The 27,063-nt window shown below is 38.4% G+C and overlaps 1 protein-coding gene across 3 annotated transcripts in view; it reads left to right on the forward strand.

Annotated features, from left to right (window-relative positions):
* The window catches only part of AP1AR (adaptor related protein complex 1 associated regulatory protein), a 33,202-nt gene extending 10,825 nt beyond the window's left edge, over nucleotides 1-22,377 (forward strand). For 2 of the 3 annotated variants that reach the window (XM_073340901.2, XM_073340902.1), the window contains exons 4-10: nucleotides 2,690-2,715; nucleotides 6,368-6,464; nucleotides 7,284-7,382; nucleotides 10,161-10,222; nucleotides 11,434-11,507; nucleotides 12,505-12,633; nucleotides 20,569-22,377. In XM_073340901.2, the coding sequence (XP_073197002.1) occupies nucleotides 2,690-2,715; nucleotides 6,368-6,464; nucleotides 7,284-7,382; nucleotides 10,161-10,222; nucleotides 11,434-11,507; nucleotides 12,505-12,633; nucleotides 20,569-20,834 (753 nt within the window). In that variant the 3' untranslated portion in view covers nucleotides 20,835-22,377. The remainder of the gene's footprint in view (nucleotides 1-2,689; nucleotides 2,716-6,367; nucleotides 6,465-7,283; nucleotides 7,383-10,160; nucleotides 10,223-11,433; nucleotides 11,508-12,504; nucleotides 12,634-20,568) is intronic. The other variant, XM_073340903.2, reaches the window with a different exon arrangement.
* Nucleotides 22,378-27,063: the final 4,686 nt, after the last annotated feature.

Here is a 27,063-nt window from a genome sequence, read left to right on the forward strand (position 1 = left end):
CGGGGGATGAAGAGAAGTGGGGCTGCAAAGGGAAGTGCAGGGTTATTATAATGGGAATTATGAAAAAAATTATACATGATAAAGATTCAGTCTTTAGGTGTATCCCACATAAGAGTAGGAATACTTGGCTAACTGTAATCTTTTTGATAAACCACAAACATTCCCCATTCCCCAAAATTGAGTGGTGGCAGTACAGCATGCTTTTATACAGAGAATTTGAGTTTGGCACCTGAACTATTATAAGCTCTAACTTGAACTGGTAAAAGTGCTGTAGTCAGTGTCTTTAGTCCCATCTAGGAATGTGTGCATTGGAGTTACTCTTTGGTAATGCTCCCCTTCATTTCTGAAGCCTAACACAAGGAAGTAGTTCACCAGTGCTACAATTTGTTGCTTTCAGTCCATCCTTCATTGCAACTTAAGGTTTTTGAAGGAAAGTAGTAAAGAGAGGATTTCTGTGTCAACAAGCCTCTTTTCCCAACTCCCTGGCAACTCCAAAAAAATAAAAATAAAGACATAATAAATACCATTCGGGAGGTACAGTTATAGAACTTCTCAGGGACCTGGAGGTAGTTGAACTCTGTCCATGTGACCCAAAATGCATTTGAAAACATGGCACAAGAGTGAAATTACTGCATATAGGGTATACAGACTACACTTGCTCTGCTAGTTTTTGCTATCTAAGAATGAACTTGTTCAGATTTTGGTAGTGCAAAATTTAAATAGTAACCCTTACTGGTCTCTTTTGCACCTTCAATAAACAGGATTGGCATCCCTTATGGTTCCAATGTCTGTACATAAGCAGTAATCTACAAGGTGTGCGTTTATAATGGATACCAGCACAGTTCAAGTGTTCTGAGGAACTAGGTCAAAAGTGGCATTTTTCAACCATCTGTGAAGTGCAGATAGTTCTGTGACTGCTGCTTAGAAGTGTCCTTGCACAATGGCTTTAAAAAAACGTTCTTTAAAAAAAAATGTGGCATGTGTCAGTCACTGGCTTCTGAACAGCTCACCAGTTTTCTCAAATGGAAAATTGGAAAATGGACTGCTTCTGGCATGGCTTAGTGTTTTTTCTTGTCAAGTTTTTAAAAAAAGAATTATAGACCTTTCTAAAATTAATCTAATAGGTTCTTTAGTGCCTCTTGAGGGCTAGTAGCCCTAGAACTTGACAAAACTTGTACGCCATTTTGACTGGAGCTAATCTCTCTCCTGGGGTACTACAGTGGTTAGCTTCACTGCCCAGCCTCAGTAAAGGTGTTATGCTGGACAAACAGCAAAGGAAAAAGCCAAAAAAAGAAACTTTGCTTCTGATGCAATTCTTCCCTCGTGAAATTCCTAGGCAGAAATATGCGCCTTTCAGTGACTGAGGGCAAGTCTACACTTAAAAAGTTTCAGCTGTGCTGCTGCAGTGCTTTAGTGAAGAGCTTCTTCTGTCGGCATAGTTAATCCACCTCCATGAGAGGCAGTAGCTATTTTGATGGAAGAAGCTCTCCCGTTGACCTAACACTGTCTACGCTGGAGGTTAGGTCAATATAACTGCGTCGCTCAGGAGTGTGGATTTTTCACACCCCGAATGACGTTATACCAAGTTAAGTTTATAGTGCAGACTGACCTGAAACAAAGACCCAAGTTGCTGAGGTCTCCTCCTCCCAGGCTAATGCAGAATGAGGTAAACATATCACTGATCTGGTTGGTACAGAGTAGAAGATTCTGGTGCTGTATCCAAGCCAGACCAGAATATGAAAACGTGGAAGTTGCTGTCTAGGCAACACAATGGGGGAATGCCGATTCAAGTTTTATGCAGTTCTCTCACCCTGCTTGTACATAAATTGGCTCAAGCCACAAACCATTCCAAAGGACCAAAATAGGCCTCACAACTTCACTTCCGAACAAGCACGTGCTGGTGATGATGGACAATATGTTGGCCAGTCATGTCAACAAACACGGAGGTCCCTAGGTCCAAAATGCTTCAGAGGGAAACTAATGTGTTTTTCACATGGGCTGAAAAACACCCTTTTCCAGCAAGAGTGCTTCACATCTGGGAAAAGGGTGACTAAGGGGAGACTAGCTAAGCTGACAGACTAGGAAGAATGGAATCTTCACCATGAGGTCTTCAGGAATCTGAAGTTTTTCAGGCAGCAGCCATGGAGCTGTCTTCATCCATGGACAGTACCAAAGTTGCCCAGGTTTTACTCCTGGATAAAGAGCAAAGGGTGGTAATAAGTTGTGCTACTTAACAAGTGGCCGATCAGCCTGCTCTGTATGTCCCATGTAGTTTCTGCATGTTGCTGCCTATCATGTAAAAGGGAAAAGAGGGTTGGGGGAGAAACCTAATCCCACAAACTCTTTAATGGCCAAAACAAGCTGGAGACCATAAGAGAGGACCTGCCTTGTGATCTACCTATACAAGAAATACCCTCCTTTCACAGACTGCCAGCATTCTATCACAGTGCAGACAGGCTGAAACTAGCTGCCTGTTACTCAGAAAGGTGAAGATGGAAAAAGAGGATGCTTGTAGCTCATTCTGTTGGATCTCTAATTACATTTGTGTATTGCTGATATTTAAACTGTTGTCTATGAAAGTGTGGTGGTGGTGGGTTTTTTTTAAATAAATGTAGATGGGTTAGTTTATATATTAAGAAGTAGGTAATGGATTATCTTAATTACATTAATTTTATTTGTAATTTAACAGGGAGAAAGCCCAGGAAGCAGTCATAGGTAAGACGTGTTTCAAGAGCTTTTTTTAGTAGCTTATGTCCTCTTCCACCATGTCAGTCAAGTTACATATGACCAGCAAAATTCATGCTGACTTTTTCACTTAACTGATGCTTGAAAATTCTAATGCCAGACAGTTACCCAACTTCAGTGGATAACTGTGCACTTACAAGATATTAATACTTGTAGTGGTAATTTATTTTAATATAGTTTAAAATACTTTTTAATGGAATTTAGTCAACAATAAATCCCTTATTTTTTGTAACCCACCTGATTTTTATATTTAATTCTGAAATGATGAACCTACACCTTAAATCTACTAGTTTTGCAAAGTTTACATTTATGTGGCATTCACAACCACTTGGATCTGACTAAAACAACAAATAGCACCACAACCACAGGGGGATGTTCTTCTTCACTGCCTTTGGGGCACATGAATAGACTGTGCCATGAGGATGATAGGAAGCAAGACACAGTGATCTTGAATGGGCGAGGATGGAGGGTCCCAGAGCTCGAGCTCCAGCCCCAGCTCAAACATCTACATAGCAATTTAAGACCCACAAGCCCAAATCAGCTGACCTGGGTCAGCCACAGCTGTGCCATGGCTCTTTTATCCCTGAGTAGTGTACCTTTAGAGTGCTCTGTGCAATTGTGGCAGCCTGGGGCTTGGGTATTGAATCTAGCACCCCAGACTCTGCAGTCAGTCACCAGAGTTTGCCTGCTGTCAGACTCTCACTGCACAGGCTGCGGGGGAAGAAAAGCCAGAGAGGCAGTGGCAGAAGAGGACAGAGAGGGAATGCAATGGAGGAAGATCATCCTAGGAAGCAGGTCCAGGCCCAGGTTTGGCCAAGGTAATTAAGGACCTTAGGTAGCTTTCCCAAGACTGATCCTCCCCTTCTCCATGCTTGAGAATGAGGGTAAAGAATACAATAAGGAGGGCTATAGAGAGGTCCTGGTTTCATGGAGGTGGGGAGGCAGGGTTAGAGGTCCTGGACTGGTTCTGGAGGTGGGGGGACAGTCCCTATTGCTCTAACATTCACAAAAGTGTATCTAAAATTCACCACAAGCATTCAAAGTGCTAGACTCGACCCCCTATCTGTATTTACCTTTGGCACTGGCAGCTGATCCAAGCAACATCCTTAATTGTTTTCATAAACACCCCTAAAAAATCTCAAAGCAAGGTTGGCATCTGAGTCAATAGAAGGACTTCAAATAAATCAGTATAAAGCAACAACTTTTTTTCAGTAGTCTAGAACAAGATATTTAAGATTTTTCTGAAGTATCCTTCTAAATTTTAAAAGTTTCAACTTCTTTTAAAGGCTATGACACTTGGCTTTTCTTTTCCTCACAGGTATTCAACTTTGTTCACAGTGTAGATATTTTCTAAAAGTATATTTCAGTGATTATGCATAAAAATATTTTTAAACTTAAATGCATGTTAGTAAATTAATTGAAGGTAGATCTGTATAATATACAGCAAGATTGCTGATGTTTGAGTTTATTAAACATATACTTTAGAATCATAGAATATCAGGGTTGGAAGGGACCCCTGAAGGTCATCTAGTCCAACCCCCTGCTCGAAGCAGGACCAATTCCCAGTTAAATCATCCCAGCCAGGGCTTTGTCAAGCCTGACCTTAAAAACCTCTAAGGAAGGAGATTCTACCACCTCCCTAGGTAACGCATTCCAGTGTTTCACCACCCTCTTAGTGAAAAAGTTTTTCCTAATATCCAATCTAAACCTCCCCCACTGCAACTTGAGACCATTACTCCTCGTTCTGTCATCTGCTACCATTGAGAACAGTCTAGAGCCATCCTCTTTGGAACCCCCTTTCAGGTAGTCAAAAGCAGCTATCAAATCCCCCCTCATTCTTCTCTTCTGCAGGCTAAATAATCCCAGCTCCCTCAGCCTCTCCTCATAAGTCATGTGTTCTAGACCCCTAATCATTTTTGTTGCCCTTCGCTGGACTCTCTCCAATTTATCCACATCCTTCTTGTAGTGTGGGGCCCAAAACTGGACACAGTACTCCAGATGAGGCCTCACCAATGTCGAATAGAGGGGAACGATCACGTCCCTCGATCTGCTCGCCATGCCCCTACTTATACATCCCAAAATGCCATTGGCCTTCTTGGCAACAAGGGCACACTGCTTTATTTAAACTACTGATGCAAAGTTAAAAGCAAGTGGCCTTTATTTAGGCATACAAAGATAAAACAATGCAGAAGCTTTGTCTGCATTTCCTTCACCTGACTTTCGTAAATATCTTGCCTTTTTAAACCTGTAGCTTTGGGTTTTGTACTTTAGGTCAGTTTAAAAAAAAAAAACTCCCCTTCTAACATCCCACAAAAATTAGTTTATTGACAAACATTCCACTAGTTGTGGTGGAAAATCTGGACCACGTACAAGGTTCCAGTGAATTCTCCACTGCTCTATAATCCTACAGGCTTATAGCACTCACTCAATCTTAACTTGGTCCCCTAATATTTGGAAAAGTATATACAAAAGTTACAATAACAAGTTCCTAAAATTATAAAATCTTTCTATTCCATGAATTCTTATCCAACATGCTATAACATTTAATATATCCTGCAACATTGTCACTTGATTCTGCAACTTCATCAGGCGCAATGTTGGCACAACTTGTCTTCAAGAGTGGGACCTTGCTCCCTGTGAAACACAGTGTTCATTGCTTAGTTGCTACATAATGCAAAGTGCACATACGTTTACATAATTTTAATCAACATGAAACAGATCTTCCATTCCAGTTCTTTAATAAAAACATTGTTCTGCTTCTCCTACACTTTGATCTGAGAGAATATTTTGAGCTCTGATATAACTTCAGTTACCCGAGGATTACTTTCGTTTTGAAATCTTTACTACGTATTAAATAATGTGTAATAAAAGATATGTCCAATATTTCTATTAGAGATTAGAAAAAGGGGACATAATTAAATAGGATGGGACAGCAGTGAGTGAAAGGTCATACTGCACTGAGAAATTACTTGGAATCTTTCAATCTTAATTTTGAGGCTTTTATCCTTCTCTTAAAAGGGGCATAATTTTTATAAAGGGTGAATTCTTTTTTGGGGGAACGTGATTTCATTTAAATACACTTAAATCACATTGCCTTCAATAAAATGTGTTTTCGTGGGGAATATATCTATGTATGTAGAGATAAATAGTAATGCTTGACAAGCTGGGGTGTAAATGTACCTTGCTGTGCATTAACTGTCTGTGTGGACCACACTCTAAAAGTTCTCTAGAGTGTGCTTTGGTCTACTCCCATTTCACTAGGGAAGATTTAATGCACAGTAACGCGGTCCACATGACAGTTAGTGCATGGCATACTAGTATTAGGTAGATTTACACCCCAGTTTGCTCTGCATTAACTGTTTGTTTAGGTAAGCCCTGTAACTTTAAACCTTGTTTTAGATATGAACTGTACTTTCAGCCTGCTCCTGTGTTTGGATTAACTGTGTCTGGCCAATCCAGTTAGAACTTCAGGTCAAAAGGCTGGCTGAACAATTTAGAATTCTAAATTAACTGCTTCCTTCTTTCCCTCATTAGTGTACTTCCATTTATTAGCCTTGTCTTATTAGTTCCTGGTCTAACTAATAATTTACTAAAGAGTGCCTCTGTTTTTCTCCCTCTTCAGACCTCTGACGGAGGAAGAAATTGCTGCTCTGAGAGAGAGACATTATGATTCCATTGCTGAAAAACAGAGAGCATTTGATATGAAACTTCAGTCAGAGGTAGATAATTGTGATGGTTCTATGACTTGGATAGTTTTATGATTACAAATAATGGCCTATTTAAAAATGAAGCAAAACAAGTTTTAACTTGTGGCAAATCATTGTTCTTGCATTTATCAGTTAACAGGATTTTTAGTTGTCCAGGTACTGTAGCTGTGCAATTAAATGTGTATGAAAGATGATCACTTAATTCTTTTACTGCTTAATTAAATGGAAAATATAATAAATAAGGTAGATAATCCTCTATAGAGAGCTGTTAAATTCAAACTATGCCAGCCTTTTTTCTTTGGAAAGGAAAAATGTGCTGTGTATTTTATTCAGCTTATTTAGTGGAGAGGGGCGAAAACTTTTTTTAAATGAAAGAACCTAATTCATCATGTCTGCTTTTAACATCCTATCCCATTCACTAATTTCCATATCATATTCCATTAATTGTTATCACTTCCAGATAAACACCTCTTTAAATACAAATGCATCTCATGTTTAAAACTATTTATATAATTTATATGGTCCTCGGTAAAACGCCCTTATTTATTTAAAACAGCTCACTATTTTCCCAGGAGTCTTTGTTTTAACAGGGAAATGTATATCCGACTCAATTTCAATAGTTGTTTGAAAGAAGAAACTTGCAGACTCTCAATACTTTGCATATAATTATGATCAAGAAAATGGTTTCTGACTATACAGTCTGATAGTTTGCTTTTTGTTTGTCTTTTTATGAGTAACTTTTTCTTTTAATTTAGTAAACTTATGTTTTTATTCATAGGAAGATAGATAGGTTCTGCTTTTGTTAACCCTTATTATTTTGTTCATATACAGTTAGCCTTACAAGAGGAGAAGTTAAGAATAGAAGAAGAGGCTTTATATGCTGCACAGCGTGAAGCAGCCAGGGCAGCAAAGCAGAAAAAGCTCTTGGAGGTGAGGGGAAAAAGACCCCAATACATATCAGAGCTTCTGTTCTATATTTTTTTGTACACAGACTGTTGTAGTTTCATTTATTTTCTCAGAAGTAATTTCTGAGATGCAGCTTGGTTTGTAGTAGTGTCTATTTTCATGCATAGTCCCTGAAGTCTAATATCAAGTATTTTTATAGCAGAGTAGCGCATGTGTTGCATAAAACATTTGTGCCTGTGAATAGTAGCAGTGTTAAATGCCTAGTGCCTGTTGCTATTGAGATTGGGGTCAGCTGATAACACTTAGCCTGGATGTCTTAAAAAAGAAAAATGGCTTCTTGTTTTCTGTTTATCCAGTAGACAGTTGCTGGTCTGTCTTCCGTGATACTTTGACTTCTTCATGCAAGTGTGATTATATGAATAATACTGTATTTTAACCCATAAGTGTTAGTACATATATTTTTCATCTCAATTCCTTAGCTAAAAGATGAGTATAAATTGTCTAATTATATGAAGTGTCTGCAAATTTAAAAGAACACTTAGAACTGTATGTCTAACTTTTTTCAACTTCCATTTAAATGCTGTTTGTGGCAGCAGTTACGGTATGCCCAAGAGAACAAAACTTCCCAAACACAGTGTACATGTTAATTACAGACAGTTTTAAAAGCTCCTCAGTAGACTCACTGAAGAAAGTAAAACTCATGAAAAATTAATCCCTGCAGTCAACAAGATATTAGGTCAGAGCCCATTTTAGGACTAACTACCATTCAACCTTTTCTTATTGAAAAGTTAATGCAGTAGTTCACTAAATGAACAGTGTTACCAGCAAGAGTCTGACATGACCATCATGGCCAGCTCACAGTGCATGGGACACTGTAGGGCAAAGATGAGATTTAGTTTTCTTCCAATATCAAATGTTCTCAGATCATTTCGAGATGCCTTTCTGTTCTGCATTTCTTTCCTATTATTGTGTTCTCTATTCTTTCTCGATGGGTTTTTCTCGCCTTCTGCTTTTTCTTATTCTTCTGTATTTGGTCTCTTTCAGGTCATCATCAGTAATTTTGTTTTACGCGTAGGACTGTAAAAGTTCTTTGGGAGAAACCCTACCAAATGCCCTGTTCTGAAAACTGGTCTTTCTTATCCAGATCCTAGGACATCTATAATATACCTTTTTGTTTTTAAACAGACTACCTTGTTGAAAAAGGTTGAATGACATTAATCAACGGGGAATGGAGATGGGGAGGAAATTAGTTACTCTTCAAAAAGTCTCTAAATCTTATTTTTGTTTTTTTATTTAAAAATATAGTCATGTGGCTACAATTAGAAGAAAACAGAGTTCTAATCTTGTTTTAGCCATCTACTAACTTATAGAATAAGTTTAAAGATGGACCTACTTCATAAAGTAGAAACCAGACATCCAGTTTGGCTTAATATATGTGATCCTTTCCTTCCTTCAGTCCACTTTCTCTCATTCACCAAGTATCAATAAGAAATGCACTTTCTCCGTAACTTCCCAGTTCATCACTGCATTCAGAATCTAGTTGTGCTAATACTTTACATGCCAAATACTCCACAGTGGGAAAATGCTTTTGTGCCAAGAAAAGGCATTGTTATATTAGAGTTTTGTATTAAATAAAAATTTTCACTAGACCCATTCAGAAGGAGCTCTACTACAGCCATGTAGTGCTTGAATGAATCTTTTGTTTTACTACTTGCACTTTTTTGTCCTTTTTCTCTCCTTTATGTACCTGAGAAAATATATTTGCTACACACCAGGGCTCTAGCTACTAAAAATTAAACTTGCTCATTTCATTTCAGCTTTCAATATAATCAAAGTGAAGTCACACAGATTAATTTAATTAAATCAGTTATGAAACTGCCCAGCAGGTACCTGGATCACCTGACATTTTTATCTCCAAATTTTTCTCTCTGGGATTGTGGGGATGTAGATGTTAGTCATCTTAAAACCAAAAACTGTTCAAAAATGAGTGAAACCCTATGCCCATAACATATACATCTTGAGGCCATAAAAGGAATCCTATTACTAGGTTGTATCTCATTCTCAATCTGTTTACACATAAGGATACAAGGAAGGCTTTAAACTGTAGAATTTAAAGGAACCAACAAATAGTAACGTTTTTGTTCATGCAAATCAAACACTTTATCCTGGTATAGAAATATATGTGGCAATATTCCTTGTCCTGAGGTAATGTAAAGAAATAAAATTGCTTCTCTAAAAGTAGATTTTCTTTGTCAGATTAAAGATGTTTTCTATTGAACACATACTAAGGACTGAACAAAACATCCAAATCATCATATCTCAACTGCTTTTAGAAAGTACTATGCTGAGATAAGAATAACTAAGAAGGAAAGACACTATGGTGAATAACCACTCCTATATTCATGTTTGCAAGTAGGATGGTGCCTCATGATCACATTTCTTGTGTGCAAAATTGGTTAAAATGAAGAAGGCTCTTTCCCTTCCAGTTATCAGGGACTGATACTGCTGTGGAGAGAATATATTCATCCTCTGAGATTAGAAAGAAAAAGTTATTTTTATCTAACAAATACTTCACCTACTTAAGAATCTGTATTAATATAATCAAAGTCCTGTCTCTTTCACAGCTGAATTGGGGGAACCGGGATAACATTTTTAGGCCTTGTAACAGGGAGGTAGTCAATCCCAGGAGGTTGAAACTTGTTTTAATATTTTTAACGATGATACGAAGGGTATTAAGTCTATTTTTTCAGAGTGATTCTTGAAAACTTCCTGATATATGATAACTTACACTTTGTTTGGTAGCCACATAGAGTACAGAGGATTATGCAGCGAGCACCAGCAGCTAATAATGGAGAATATCAAAGGTAAGATGTGAAACAAAATACTGTTGTTTTTTTTTATTAATGACTAGTAGTGGGGGAGTTTTCAGCATCTGAGGATGTATTTTTTCCCATCTTCCCCCAAACATGTCATTTGCGCTCTTCTCCAGAGCTTCAAGATACCTGGCTGTTTCAAGTAAGGGGATATTTTAATTCTGAAAATGCTGTTTTCCGCTCGCCACTAAAAAGTAGCCATTCTTGCATGTCGTCATCATATTTACACGCCATATAGCAAGGATAGATTGCATTCCTACTGCCATCTTCTGGAGTTACTGGAATAATGCATTCAAAATGCTATTCCAGTCTAGAGTTATGCGAGTTATCCCTTCCTCTGATGTCTTTCATGATTCAAGTTTGAAATCTGCATTATAAATGTAAGTTAATCAAACATTAATAGAATGGTGTCAGAGCTTTGTGCTCTCTGCTGTCACAAAACATTTTGTTTCTTATTAGCACTAGTTTGGGGAGAGGTATGTGGAAGAAATCAAAGAAACAATATTGGGAGCAAATGGGCAAAGAAAGTGAGCCACGCAGCCACATTTTGAATGGATCAGAGGGGAATTATATACTTGTTAAGGAGACCAGAGAGAATATGGTTGCAGTAATCACAGTGAGAGATGAAGAAGGCCTGAACTAGTTTTAGTTTTGTGCATGGGGTGAAGGAGTGGGGATTTTTGAAATACCATGGAGGAAGAAAATGAGGATTTGGATACTGGATGTATAGGGTAAATGAGAGAGGGAGGAGTCAAAGATGAAACTGCTAGGTTATGGGTCTGAGATGAGTGAGATGAAGGTGGTGACAGAGAATGAGGGAAGAGGAGTGGATTTGGGAGGAAGGTTCAGGGAGTCCAGATTTAGCCATGTTACCTTACCTCCAAATTATCAAAGGAGATGTTAGAGAGCAGGGATGCAGGATTGGAAGGAAGGAGACAAATATGGAATGGATTGTAATTTTGCAAGTCATCTGCATAAAGATGGTAGCTAAAACTGTGAGCAGACATGATTTCCTAAGGTTAACAAGAGGGTGCCCTCTACAATGCTCTGTGAGATATGAGAACCTATTGAAAGATGCTAATTCATATAGACTTTTTAAACTGGTGGACCTATAAATATGCTAGAAAACTGTAAATGCTAGGCTTTATCACTGATGCATACCTCTGGATGTACCGGTAATAAGCAAAATGTTGTTTTTACAGCTCAGTGGCAGAGGAGGAGTTTGATTGTTCTTTGAGAAATATAAAGATCCACTATGAAGCTTTTCGAAGTAGCAGTAAGTGATTTTCAAAATACATTTTGAAATTAATGTTCTATAATTAACTGTGGAGCAAATTGTGTTTGAATATCCTTCTCCGAAGAAAAATCTCCTTGTTTTCCCACGTTTGGGTCTATATGTCTGTATAAGACAAGGTAGGAACTTCTGTTCCTCTTGGATTTTTGATCTGTGGAGGCATCTGGACATGTACCTCATATACCCTTCAGACAGGTGCCTATACTGTACCCCGCACTCAAAGTTGTTTCATCTAATAAAACGAGTTTTGAACTAGCACCCAAACTGAGCTCCTCAGGCTGACTTCTACTGGCTATCCAGGGTTTTCTAGGCACTGAAGCGGCAGTGTCCCACAGAGACATACAGAGAACACCTAGGTGTTGCAGGAGAAGGTCCTGTATATCGGTGGTTTTCAACCTGTGGTCTGCAGATTCCTGAGGGTCCGCAGACTATCTAAGATTTCCATTCCAAATTTTTTAGGGGTCCGCAAATGAGAAAAGGTTGAAAGCCATTGCTGTATATGGTACTCTCACCCTTGAAACAGTTCTGACCCAATACCCCCTTCTTATTAATGGGCTCTGCACTGTTGGAAGCGCAGTCTCTGAAGTATTAAAAGAGTATCTGGCTGCTTGTAATTCAGGATCCCGTAGAACTCTAGAAATCCTTGTTAACCCTGGCCAGATTCCAACTTGGATAATTGCATTCTACATCTAAATCCCTGTATAGTTTTAATTGGATACAGTATTCTTCACTGTCCTACCTTAATTGTTTAATGTTGTGAACAGTTAAAAAGCTGCTGTATGCCCTCCCAAAGGAGGATACATTTCATTAAATTGGTGGATGGAAGCGATTCATCGAATAGTGATGCTGAGGCTCAATTTTAGTTAGTTTGCAAGGTGCTTAGATTCTAAGTAAAAGTTGCTGTGGATGTGTGATAGTTTTGGCTATTAAATCTTGAACCCAAATACGTATTTGAATTAAAAACACCTTCTTGATGTAGGACTTTCATCTGATGCTACCATTCTGACACCAAACACGGAGAGCAGCTGTGACTTAATGACCAAAACAAAATCAACAAGTGGAAATGATGACAGCACTTCACTAGATTTAGAGTGGGAAGATGAAGAAGGTACTTACTCTGTCATACAGTAGTGTTTGTCATACACTCTTATATAGGTCAAAAACTTTAACCATTTCAATGACTTATGCATTGTATGCAGTTTGACAACACCAAAAAATGCTGTCTCTTCTAAAGAAGAAAATGGCTTAAAACATTTTGAGCATGCTTTTCTAAATATGTGCTTTATTCTCTTTTAAGATCACACTGTTGGTGAAGATGATGATTTTGTCATAGGAAGATTAGCTTAAACAAGTTTATTAGAATAACTCTAATATTTTCACCTCTCGGAGCAATGAAAACTAAGTTCCTTAGAGTCTTTAGCAAATTTGCTTCAGGTTTCAACATTGCATGATAACCTTACTAGTAGTAAACCTGCAACAAAATATAACAGTAAAGAAATACTGCCCTCTTGTGAGCAAGTAGCATCAGGAATCTATTACTGCTGCTTGCTTTTGTTGTTACACTACCTAGGATGTAAAAACAATTAATTGAACGGGTATGCACATGGGTATGCACTGTTTAAAGGTAAATATATTCCTTACCATTTACGTGGGGTTTCCATTCTTCCCACGCAACCCAAAAATGTAGTGATCTGGAGAAGATCTACGACTTGGTCTTAAATTCACTTTTGAAAGGCAGAATTTTCTTTGAGCTCTCTAAAAATATCCAGGTTCATATTTGAGCATATTTCTGTATTGGGGAATTTCTGCTGAAGTAACCTGAGCCTAGATGATGATTTTTTTGTATATAGTATTAAGTAGCTTGAACTTCATCCATTAGTGGATTGGCAGCCAGTGCGGAGAGTAGGTGTTATTTGCTCTCCTTGGCCTGCCCCACACAGAAGGCAGGGGAAAATTGCATTTTGGACTTCCTCAAGCTTCTGGGTTCCTTTTACAGTCTTTGGTAAAGCCCACTGCTATATCCAACCAAGTGATTACAAAAGCATAGATGAACAAGGTGGGTTACATCTGAAGGGGAGGTGCAATTTTCACCAGCTATAGTTGAGGGGGGAAATGCTGTTGTGGTGACTGAAAAAATGTTGGCAATCTCCAAGCAATAAATCTAACTAGACCACAAATTTGTGGACTGCAATGGTTGGCAGTCTTCAACTGATAAAGCAGTTACAGATTAAGCTCGCATTTTATTGCGACCCTTGCCAGAAACATCACTTCCATTTTGATTGTGTTTGATCTCTAGCCAGCTGGCTAAATAATGGAAAATTTATTCACATATAATTTGATGAAAAATTGCCAACATTCAAAACTAAGTATTCAAGTAGTTATAATTGAGATCCCACTTTTTGCCAGTCATTGAGTGATTCTGCCAATGGTGGTATCTGGAACATATGAAAGGGGAGCGTATATTTAAAGTTGAATGTGATGGCTGATCACACATATCATTGCATGGGCTCCCCAGTCGTGTTAAATCTTGAATAGAAAAAATGGCAGGGTGGATCCTTGAGAAATCCCTGCAAGGGAGAAGGCATAGTTTCAGTGCTCTGAAAACAATTAGAAAAGACTGAGCATGACCATCTGAATGGATTCTATCCACCCCGTCCAGGTCTCTCAGTTGTCAGCACCACTGATGCAGTGTGGATGAATGTCTGAGAAGTATCAGCAAAGATATCTGTCCATTTGCCCCGCATAGGCTGTTTAGGTACTGTGTTCATGGGTGCTATCAAAAGACGTGTGTAAGGGAGAGACTTGATCTCATACCACAAAAAGCCAGAAAGGTTAGAAGGGTATGGGAAAAACTTTGCGTGCTCAAGTTCTTATATATGATCTGGTTATACATTTTTGCTCTTAATGAACAAGGGATTGTTTGATTGTAGACCAAAAGTATACCAATTTTTAAAATGGGTCTCTGCCTAATGGCCACCTAACTAGAATAAACCTTGGGAGGGAATTACACTTTGCGTGACCAAAAGAAGTTTCCAAGTTAGGGAGCTCTGAACTAAGGCTTCTGGAAATGTCTAAGTTTGTCTATGTACCTTTTTACTTCATCTTCAAATTAGATGATTAGTAGTGGTGGTAAATATTTATATTATGATAGTGCCCAAAGACACCCATTGGGATTGGGGCAGCATTGTGCTGGGTGCTCTACAAACACAAAAGAGAGAATCCCTGCCCTATAGACGAAGAGTAGACCAAGGGAAGGAGATGAGGATACATCATAAATCAGATGAGTACCATGAAGAATAGGCAATATAGTAATGTTGTGGTATCACTGTATATATTTGCAGCATATTTAATCCTGTTTGGTATAGTAATTTAGTAAAGTGTTGCAGCCAACGCAGGGGAATTCTAGATAAAGAGAAACTGATCTCAGAAGTAAAAGTTTACAGCTTAGGTACAAGTGATCATGACTTGATCACATTTATAATGTGCAAACAGAAGAAAGTCCAGTCTCGTAAAAAATAAGAAACACACACACATATATATATATATATATTTAGTTAGTACTTTAATAGGGTCAATCTTCACAAAGCTGAAAACAACTGTGAGCCAAATCTGCTGGGAGGAAGAATTTAATTAGAAAAATGTGAATGATGATTGGGAGTCATTTAAGAACTTTATTAGATGCTCAAAAATCCACAACTGAGGAAGAAGGCAGTCCTGGTTAAAAAACCAGCGTGGCTTAATGGAGAAGTGAAGGCAGCTATAAAAAAAATATTTAAAACAAATGGAAAAAAGGGGGAGTTTCATAGTAATGGCTACAATCAGAAATTAGGAATTGTAGAAAATTTGATAAGGAAAGGTACGAAATTTCTCCTTGTATCCAGGGCCAGCAGAGTTAAGGAAAATAAGGAGTTTTTTAAAGTATATAAAGAATCCTGACAAAGGTATTAGTCCATTACTAGAGGGAAATGGTAGCATTATCAGTAATAATGCAAAAAGGCAGAGTGTTCAAGAAATATTTCTGTTCTGAATTTTGGGGGGAAACAGATGATGCAGTTTCATCTTAAAGTTACTCCTGGGGGGATTCTGTGCCAAAAAATTAAGAAGTCTGTGCACAATATTTTAAAATTCTGCATATTTTATTTGTCAAAATAACACAATATAATCACACTAGTTTCAATTATTTTGGTAATTTATTTCAAAATACCTGTCAGCAAGTATGTCTGTAATAATACAGACAACAAAAAAGATTCAGGAAATGTTTTTGGACAAATAGATTTACTGCACATATTAATACAGAACTTTAAGTAATTAATTTAAACTAGAATACAGAAACTTATTTCCTGGACCCCTCAGAAGCAGTGCAAAGACTTAGGGGAGTCAGGGGTAACGGAGGAGCTGATAGAGATGGAAGTAATTGCTGGGAAGGAGCCTGGAGTGAACCTGGAATGTTGTTGGGTGTGGGTGGGAGAAGTATGGAACGGGGTTTTTGTTTTTGGTGGGTTTTTTTGGGGGGGGGGGGGGTGGTAGGGAGTGGAGGATCCTTCTCTATGCAGACCCTGGCTGACCTGTAGCCTCTCCCATTCAATCAAGCACATCTTCCCTGTCCCCCCCCATATCCCATGCCTTCTCACCTGGCCCCACAGGCAGGGAACTGTGAGGAATGCAGCCTCTCGGCCTTCCTATCCACTGCTGCCTGCTACATCCAGTGAGCCGGCTGTCCTTTGTTCTGGTGCCACAGCAGCCCCGGTAGGCGAAAGGTGTAACTGCAGTGTCTCTCCGGCAGAATGTATTTTCTGCAGGGGACATGAATTCTGCATGTGTGCAATGTTGCAGAATTCTCCCAGGTGTATACAGTGATGGTAACACGCTTTCCATTTCACTAATATCTTTGGAAGTTGTTAAAACAGAAGCTACTAAAGTTGGACATTTTTAAATTAGCGGGTCTAAATATCTTGCATCCAAGAGTTTTAAAAGAGCATGCTGAGGAGCTCATTAGACTGTTAATGTTGATTTTCAATGAGTCTTTGAATACCAGGGAAGTTCCAGAAGACTGGAAGAAAGCTAATTTTTAAAAAGGGTAAATGGGATGACCTAGGTATTCATAGGCCCATCAGCCTGACATCAATCCCAGGCAAGACAGAGTAGCTAATATGGGACTCGATTAATAAAGAACTGAAGGAGGGTAATGTAATTAATGCAAATCAGTATAAGTTTATGAAAAATAGATCCTGTCAAACTAACTTGACATCTTTTTTTGATGAGATTACAAAGTTTGGTTGATAAAGATAATAGTGTTGATGTAATATATTTGGATTTCTATAAGGCATTTTACTTGGTATCGCACAACATTTTGAGTAAAAAACCAGAACGGTATAAAATTAACATGGCACACATAAAATAGATTACAAACTGGATAAATGATAGGTCTCAAAATGTAAGTATAAAAGGGGGATCATTGAGTGCGTATGTCTCCAGTAGGGTCCTGTGGGAATTGGTTCTCGGCCCTATGCTATTTAACATCTTTATCAATGACCTGGGAGAAAACATAAAATCATCACTGATAAAGTTTGCAGATGACACAGATTGGGGAAATGGTAAAAAATGAGGAGGACAGGTCACTGATCACGAGTGATCTGGATTGCTGGAGGCCAGTTTACCAAGCAAACAATAACACATAGCCATATTAAAACCCAAAATGTATATGACAGGTTCGATCACAGAAACCCTCTTGGGACTGTCACCTGATGTGCTGACACTACCTCTGAGCCTGTTTTCTCTGCCAGTTTGGGCTTCCAGAACCCTGCCTTGTCGAGCCAGACATGCCAGTCTGCTCCAACATTGTCGAGCCAGACATGCCAGTCTGCTCCAACACAGACCCAGGGTCTGAACCACATGCCCCAAAGCTGAGGCTTAACTGAAAACAGCTTAAGAAGTGCTCCTGTCTTTAGCACTCAGACACCCAGCTCCCAATGGGATCCAAACCCCAAATCAGTTTTACTCTGTATAAAGCTTATACAGGGTAAACTCATAAATTGTCTGCCCTTTATAACACTGATAGAGAGAGATGCACAGCTGTTTGCTCCCCCAGGTATTAATTACTTACTTTGGGTTAATAAGAAAAAAGTGATTTTATTAAGTATAAAGAAAAGGAGTACTTGTGGCACCTTAGAGACTAACCAATTTATTTGAACATGAGCTTTCGTGAGCTACAGCGAAGTGAGCTGTAGCTCACGAAAGCTCATGCTCAAATAAATTGATTAGTCTCTAAGGTGCCACAAGTACTCCTTTTCTTTTTGCGAATACAGACTAACACGGCTGTTACTCTGAAACCTTTTATTAAGTATAAAAAGTAGGATTTAAGTGGTTGCAAGAAATAGACAGAACAAAGTAAATTACCAAGCAAAATAAAACAAAACACGCAATCTAAACCTAATACAGTAGGAAACTGAATACAGGTGAATCTCACCCTCAGAGATGTCCCAATGAGCTTCTTTCACAGACTGGATTCCTTCCTAGTCTGGGTCCAGCAATCACTCTCACCCCCATAGTTACTGTCTTTTGTTCCAGTTTCTTTCAGGCATCTCTTGGGGGTGGAGAGGCCATCTCTTGAGCCAGCTGAAGACAAAATGGAGAGGTTTCCAGGGCCTTTTATATTCTCTGTCTTGTGGCCAGAAACCCCTTTGTTCTTCTGTGCAAAGTCACAGCAACAAGATGGAGTTTGTAGCCACCTGGGCAAGTCACGTGTCCATAAATGATTCCGCTTTTTGCAGTCCGACTCCATTGTTTACATGTTAGTTTGAACGTTCTCAGGAAAGCTCAGATGTGGATTGACGTCTCCCGAAGTCCATTGTCAGTTAAGTGTTTCTTGATAGGGCACTTACTGAGAATAGTCTTTTCTCAAGAAGCTGACCAAATGCTTCATTGAGGCTACTTAGAATCAAACACATTGAGATACAAGTACATCGCCAATATTCATAACTTCAAATACAAAAATGACACACGCATACAGACAGCATAATCATAACCAGCAAACTACAACCTTTCCATAGACACCCCACTTGACCTCCTCTGTACAAGACCTGGTGCAATCATAAGACCCTGGTTGCAATAATCTATACGGTCACAGTTCATGTCAATAACGTCACAGTATACATCTGGAAACAAAGAACATAGGCCATATTTATGGGAGGGGGAACTCTATTCTGGGAAGCTAGGACTCAGAGGGATCCTGTGACTTTGAAAAAGATGTGTTGTGGTGGATAATCAGCTGGATGTGAACTCCCAATGTGACACTGTGGCCAAAAGAGCTAACGTAATCCTGGAATGCATAAACAAGGGAGTCTCAGGTAGGGGTATAGATGTAAAATAACTTTTGTATTTGGCACCGGTGCAACCACAGCTGAAATACTGTGTCCAGTTCTGGTGTCCATAAATCAAGGAGAATATTGATAAATTAGAGAGGATTCAGAGAAGAGCCATGATAATGAAGCTCAATATATTTAGCTTAATGAAGAGAAGGTTAAGGGGTGACTTGATTACAGACTGTAAGTACCTACATGAGGAACACACATTTTAATAATGGGTTCCTCAGTCTAGCAGGGAAAGGTATAACATGATTCAATGGCTGGAAGTTGAAGCTAGACAAATTCAAAGTGTAAATAGGGCTAAACTTTTAATGGTGAGAGTAATTAACCCTTGGAACAATTTACCAAGGGTTTTGGAGGATTCTACATCACTGATATTTTTAAAATCAAGGTTTGATGTTTTTCTAAAAGATTTGATCTAGGAATTATTTTGTGGAAGTTCTATGGCCTGTGTTATACAGGAGGTCAGGCTAAATTATCACAATGGTCCCTTCTGGCCTTGGAATCTATGAATTTACTGATATTTTCTATTCTTGCTCTGAATATCTTTATGGTAAACCAGTTATCATATACAGTTAACATGGAACTGCAATAAAGTTACACTGTCATTTCACCCTGTTAACAGTATAACTTGTTAAAGGGTATTGTGTATCTTTATTGATGATACCTTCAGTGAAGTATCAGTAGCAAAGGAACAAACACATACCCAGTGAGTGTATGTAAACTTTTTCCTGGAATCTCAAGTGATAAAGGATGTTTATTATATAAATAGCATACTGAAGCAGAATCACTGCAGTAATCCAAGTTTAAAATGAGAGGGATTTAAGTAGGAGGGTAGGGTAAACCTGACCATGATGAGAACGGAGGCACAGTAAATCTTTTATTGCCTCTGCAAGCTTTCACTTCTTTCCATTGGCAGAGGAGACCAGTTTATACACCTCTGGAGATGATTCAGCATTGCTAACATCCCTTTCTTTTGAAAAATCTCTAACATGTTATGCAGATTTCTGATCAACTTGGCTTAGTTTGTGTATGTATCTTGAATGTGTCCTTTTTGTACAAAGCAAAATGATATCTATGTCTAGGGAAACACAATTTCTGAACTTCAGAATCTGTTTCACTTGGTGAAGATTTCTTCTGATATCACTGTGTCAGGAAGCTACAAGCAGATACATTACTACAGATCATATGATTTAATAGGAGTTAGTAGCTTTCACAGAAATTTCATGGAACCAGAAAGTTTTTAATATGTTTGTATGTGTTCAGAATACATGCATACCTATCAAGTAGAAAGGGCAGCAGATTGGTTAGTGGGAAAGACTGTCAACAAAACCTGATCCTATTTAGCCATTCTTCTTGCTTTCTTTAATTTAAAAAAAAAAAAAGGCTAGAAAATGGTTTCATTATCAAATAGGTAATCAATTTCCTTGGCCAATTAGCGACTAAAGAAGGTATTGATGCCCTTACTTGCATTGACATGAACAAGACTGCTTGCAGAGTGAGGTACTAGTCAATAAGAGAAAAAGTATCAGAATCTGGCTCTAAATGTGCTTTTGTTAGCATTTAATATTTTAGCAAAAATGTGGTGACACATTCTCCTCTTCCCATGGTGTCCTGTCTCTCCCCCCCCCCCCCCCCCAAAATAAAGTTATGGCTTAAAAAGTTATCTTAAATTGCAGGCATGAACAGAATGATTCCATTGAGAGAGCGCTCTAAAACAGAAGAAGATATACTCCGAGCAGCACTAAAATTTAGCAGCAAGAAGACAGGAAGTAATCCAGCCTCAGCTTCTGATGATTCAAATGGCTTGGAGTGGGAGAATGATTTTGTTAGTGCTGAGATGGATGATAATGGCAATTCAGAGTATGCTGGATTTGTGAATCCTGTAATAGAACTGTCTGTGTCAGACATAAATAAATCCGATGCTGATCAACAAGACAGATAGTGAAATTGTGTGGCTGTTATTAATGGCAAAATGTTTAAAGTTAAATGGAGTGTACAGAATTTGAGTCTTGTGTAAGAAAAGGAAGGAAACCATATTGTAATGCTCTTTAGCAAGGAATTGGAATGATTGGTTATCTGAATTACTTCAGAAATTAAGTGCAATTTTATCATCTACCTTATGTTTATGAAAATACTGGGTTGATTCTGTCTTGTATATTTCTGGAAATTTGGGATTCGTATAAAATTATCTGCACTAATTTAAGATTCTCAGCTTGACATAAACTATATTTTAAGTAGCCACTTTGTTTCAATATATTTCTCCTGATTTTGTTTTATATGTTGTCATTGGGCTAATATTTATCTTGAAAATAAATATTTTACATAAGTTATCTTAATACTTGAATGTATTAAGTGGTGGATAATGGCCTGTGGCCTGCAATATGCAGGAGGTCAGACTAGATTATCATGATTGTCCCTTCTGACCTTAAAGTCTGAGAATGTGAAAGCGGTGAGAGATTACTTTTATAAATTGCCTTTTTCCATTATCTATTTGATTTGTTCTTTAACATAGGGAGGCAGAGTCAATAGTTTATCACATGTGAAATTGTCTATTTGCAATTGGTTTATTACCTCAACTTATTTCTTACCTTTTTTTATTTGAATTATTTTCTTGTACCAATCATAATGATTCCAATGGCATATCCAATAGAAATTTTTTTACAAGATTTATCATGTAAAATGATGTATTGTGTTTAGTGAAAGTATGCTACCTAAAGATTTTTTATAGCTGCTTTTCTGTACTTTAACAGAAAATTTTGAAATTTGAAAGTTAAAGGAAAATTTAGAGGACCAAAGGTTCAGTTTTTTTCACTTACAACTCATCAAATGCTGCTAGTACCAAAGTGTTTAGAGACATTTTTAACTTGTGGAATACTTACAATTTCTTCAGCTTTGTATGAATAATTCTTAAAGGCAGCATTATGTGAACAGACTTGCAGTATATGGAGAAAGAAAAGGAGTACTTGTGGCACCTTAGAGACTAACCAATTTATTTGAGCATAAGCTTTTGTGAGCTACAGCTCACGAAAGCTTATGCTCAAATAAATTGGTTAGTCTCTACGGTGCCACAAGTACTCCTTTTCTTTTTGCGAATACAGACTAACATGGCTGTTACTCTGAAACCTGTCAGTATATGGAAAAAATCACTTCTCTACTAGGTTTGAAAGAAAGAGATCCTAAAACAGAGTTCCCGTGGCTATATTAACACAAACAGGAATACACATCCTTTCCAGTTACAAAGCAGTACATTGAACTTTTCGAGCTTTCCTGTGCTTTGTAACTGGATAGTTACCATCGCTGATATGGGCTGAAACTTAAGTAGGCCTTCAGTTACCGCTGACCATGTGGAATCTGATGCATAATTTCCCCTTACATTTTGATTATGAATTATATAAAACAAAAACTAACTGGAGAAACTGTGTAAAGCACAACTGTAAATGTGTTTTTTCTGAGCTAGCAGTAAAGCTTTACTCTCCTAATGTAAATTGTATGTTCCTCTATAGTGTCTTTTTGAATAAGGATTTTCGTGTGTGGCTCTTTATTTTTAGCATAAAGGCAATGCACTTCCTCAAAGTTACAAAAAGCTACATCATCAGAAATAACTAAGTATATATTGTCTAAAGCGTGTCTAAAGCATTTAGATTTCTGAGCCCCTATAATATGGCAGGTTCATGGCAGTTTGATCTTCCTCACGCCTTTTATCTAAAATTAAAATACCAGACGCTTTGACTAAATATGTACATACAATGACACTTTAGGAAACAGCTAAATCTTTTAATGTATTTAACATTCCATTTCTTAATTTAAGTTGTAGCTATGTTGTTGGAAATATTTTAATGTAATATCTACATTTGCAATGCCGCTAATATGTTTTTTAAGAGTTTGTACGCATCAAATGTATATTTTTGTTTTGGTGTAAGCAACTACTGTGTAATGTTTTTCTTGACATATTCATATATTGAATTCTAAGGAAGGGCAACTTTCTCAAGCTGTAAATAAACTTTTTTTTTTTTTACATGAAAACTAACCCACACAACCTTTGTCACTTTCTTCTCTTTAAAAACCCTGTTCTGCAAACCATGGTCACAAGAGAACTACTGTTGATGACAAAGGGTCTTGATTGCTGAGCAAGTAGAAAATCAGCAAGAAGGGGGAAGATATAACTTGGACTACAGATTATTTTATTATAGTGACACACATACTTTTAACCATGGTTATTAGTAGCATTCCACTTTCACAGTTAAATGAGTCACAATCATTTTGACTTAAAAATGACAGTGGAGTCAGTATTATTCTTAAAATAATTTAAGAAAGATTGCTGAATGAGACAAACTGCTTTTAAACGGCCATTGAAACAGCTCTGCAATATGTATGCTCACACCCTTGAAACTGTATAAATTTACACAAGTATAATTTAAAATTGATTTTTGAAGGATGGAAATATCTTTACTTCATCATGTCAGTTACCGACTTCCTCCTTTTGTCTCTGTTTTAAGAGTGAAGCTGATCAAGTGGTAATGTATTTCTGCTTTTTTTAGAGAAGTTCTTTTTGTTTGAGTAAGTTACCAAAGTCATCTTTATATATGGGCTTTGGGTAAAAAACGGGAGAGGGAGTTTCCACTATATTTGGAAAATGAAAGTAAAGTCGCTTTTCACTTTTTTCTTTATAGGTTATTTCAAGTCAACTTGAAAAACTAGTCCATATTGTAAACTTAAGGTTGCAACTAATAGTTTGTGGGGGGTTTTTTAAAAAAGTGTCCATGAGTTTTTATTGTAATGGGAACATTTCTAATAGAAGTCCTGAACTTTGAGTCAAATTTGAACTAGTAGTGTCTCTTCAAGATTCACCCTTCTTCCTGCAGGAAGTATTGTAGGTAAATTAGCCACTGCAGATTAAGAAAGCAGAGGGATTTTAGTGTGTTGCCCAAAATTGCACAGCGGTAGAGCAGTGATGATACACAATCACCTTGACTTGCAATTTCCTTTTGTAACTATTGGACAATACTGCCCCGCATAGTGAGAGAGCTGTTTGTGAAAGGAAAGTCTAACAAGATGCAATAGTAGAGCAATAAGAGGGAACATGCACAGTCTTAGACTGCAGTGTTCCTTTGTTTTAGTCACTGTTAATACGTCTCACGATTGCTAAAATTCACTGTTGACCCCTTCCCATTTCTCTGATCTACTAAATTCTGCCAAAAGCTGTCATCTCTGCTATTACAGGGGATTAGAAGTAGCCAAAGCGGGTGGATAATCCTGATCTCATGATGCAAATATCACATTGTCCTTACGTTTTTTCTCAGTAGGATGTCAGGTTCACTGACTTAGGTGACTGCCTGAAAGAATTTATGTTGGAGATTAGTGTTTTAGTCGGAGGAGTTTTGTTTTCAATAAGTTAGGGCGCAGGTGATTGCAAATGATCACCACAACCCCAATTTCTGAAGACCATTTTTAGTTGGTGGTTCAAAGGTGGTAGATTTTTACTGTAGAACCACCCAGGCAGCCTCATCAGGACAGAGGATCAATTGTGTCACTTTGTGGTCAAGTTGCTGCGCAGAATAATGCAAGCAATTCTACCAGTAAACCAAACAGTTTCCGTTCAAAAGGTTTATGCTATGTGCTTTAATAAAATCCCACAGATACCATTAAACCACTGGTCATGTGCACTGGACATATTCAGCACTGTCAACTAGACTTCATAAAAAGAAAAGGAGTACTTGTGGCACCTTAGAGACTAACAAATTTATTTGAGCATAAGCTTTTGTGAGCTATAGCTCACTTCATCAGATGCATGTAATGGAAAATACAGTGGGGAGATTTTATATACACACAGAACATGAAACAATGGGTGTTACCATACACACTGTAACGACAGTGATAAGGTAAGGTGAGCTATTACCAGCCGGGGGGGGAGGAGGGGAGGACTTTTGTGGTGGTTTTCAAGGTGGGCCATTTCCAGCAGTTGACAAGAACGTGTGAGGTGAGGGGGGAATAAACATGGGGAAACAGTTTTACTTTTTGTAAATGACACATCCACTCCCAGTCTTTATTCAAGCGTAAGTTAATTGTATCCAGTTTGCAAATTAATTCCAATTCAGCAGTCTCTCGTTGGAGTACATTGGCCAAACTGGACATTCTCTACGTAAAAGAATAAATGGACATACATCAGACGTCAAGAATTATAACATTCAAAAACCAGTTGGAGAACACTTCAATCTCCCTGGTCACTTGATTACAGACCTAAAAGTGGCAATTCTTCAACAAAAAAACTTCAAAAACAGATTCCAATGAGAGACTGCTGAATTGGAATTATTTGCAAACTGGATACAATTAACTTAGGCTTGAATAAAGACTGGGAGTGGATGTGTCATTACACAAAGTAAAACTATTTCCCCATGTTTATTTCCCCCACCCCCCTTACTGTTCCTCGCAAGTTCTTGTCAACTGCTGGAAATGGCCCACCTTGATTATAAGTACAAAAGGTCCCACCCCCGCTCTCCTGCTGGTAATAGCTCACCTTTCCTAATCACTGTCGTTACAGTCTGTATGGTAACACCCATTGTTTCATGTTCTCTGTGTATATAAAATCTCCCTACTGTATTTTCCGCTATATGCATCCGATGAAGTGAGCTGTAGCTCATGAAAGGTTATGCTCAAATAAATTTGTTAGTCTCTAAGGTGCCACAAGTCATCCTTTTCTTTTTGCAGATACAGACTAACACAGCTGCTACTCTGAAACTAGACTTCATGTGAGCGAAGTTGTTTGATGTAGTGATTTTAAAAAGCTGCTAGCACTCAAAAGTGTTCAGTATTGGTATTCTTGATGTTGCAATCACCAGTGTAGCCAAACCAAGACAAGACTCAAGAAACTGTCATGTGGACCCCCTATGTTTCTGCATTACTAAGCCAAAAATGTAGGGCAAAGCTTTCCTTCAAGGGGCTTATGGCAGTCATTAGGGACAAGGATAGGGAGGTTCCATGAGTCTTTCAGATCTCTAACAAAGCTTTTGTAATGTCCGTTGTTACTGTTTTACTTTCACTATTTTGCTCTGTGGGGGAAAAAAACAACTTAGTGTATTTCTAAAAGAATAGAAGAGTATCTTTAAAACAGCCACACATACTCCTCCAGGACAGAAGATTGCAAAAGTCCTTGGGAGTGGGGCAGGGGTGCCGTCGGGGTGGGGCCGGACTGGGGAGGTCAAGCACCCACTGGCACTGGGAGAAGTTGGCGCCTATGTCTGAGGGAGGTACAGCAGACCCTTCAGGATTTGCCATTTGAGGGTCCCATTCTTCTTTTCAGAAAAGATGGATGATAGGCTGCATAGCCTGAAAGATTCCAGAGCAACAGTGAAGTCGGGACAACTGGTTGGTGAGAGGCCAGCCCCAGTTTCAAGTGCTGTCCAGCATGGCTGTCATTCAATTCACCTTCAATGCACTGGGGCTTTTACTCAATCTGGACAAATCAATTCTAAAACCTGTGCAAAGAATAGAGTTTATCAGAGCACTCTGTGATGCTATAAAAATCAGACTGAGCCCACCTCCACATTAATCTGCTTGAGTCACCCTCAGTGGAATGGACTCGTGCAATCACAGTTACCTACCTTTGTGTAACTGTTCTTTGAGAGGTGTTGCATGTGTCCATTCCATGACCTGCCCTTCTTCCCCCCTCCATGAGAGTCTATCTGGTAAGAAGGAACTGAGAGGGCTCGGAAGTGGCTCTGCCCTCTTATACTGGCACACAATAGCACATTGCGGTTTGTCAGTGCTCGAGCCATCCTGATGGGTACCACTGAAGAAAAAAAGTTCTCCGACAACTGTGCATGAGGCATGCACATGCCTACAGTGGAATGGATGTATGCAACACATCTCAAAGAACAACAGTTATGAAAAGACATGTAACCATTTTTTCTCTGCCTGTGGCACATCATAATCTAGTCTCCTGTGGGTTGTAGTACTTTGGTGTCATTTCAGTGGTTGGATTAGTGTGCGGCTGTTGGTGGCCTCTGCCATACAGGAGGTCTCTTCTGGCCTTAAACTCTGTGGAACAGAGGGACCAAGTGACTTGCCTAAGGTCATGCTGTATACCTGTTGTAGAACAGGGAATTGAACACAATTATTCAGAGTCTCAGGCTAGTGGTCTAACCACTGGGTGATCCTTCTTTGAGTTAAGATTC

This window comes from Lepidochelys kempii, chromosome 4 (genome assembly GCF_965140285.1).
Source record: "Lepidochelys kempii isolate rLepKem1 chromosome 4, rLepKem1.hap1, whole genome shotgun sequence".
Taxonomy (NCBI): domain Eukaryota; kingdom Metazoa; phylum Chordata; order Testudines; family Cheloniidae; genus Lepidochelys; species Lepidochelys kempii.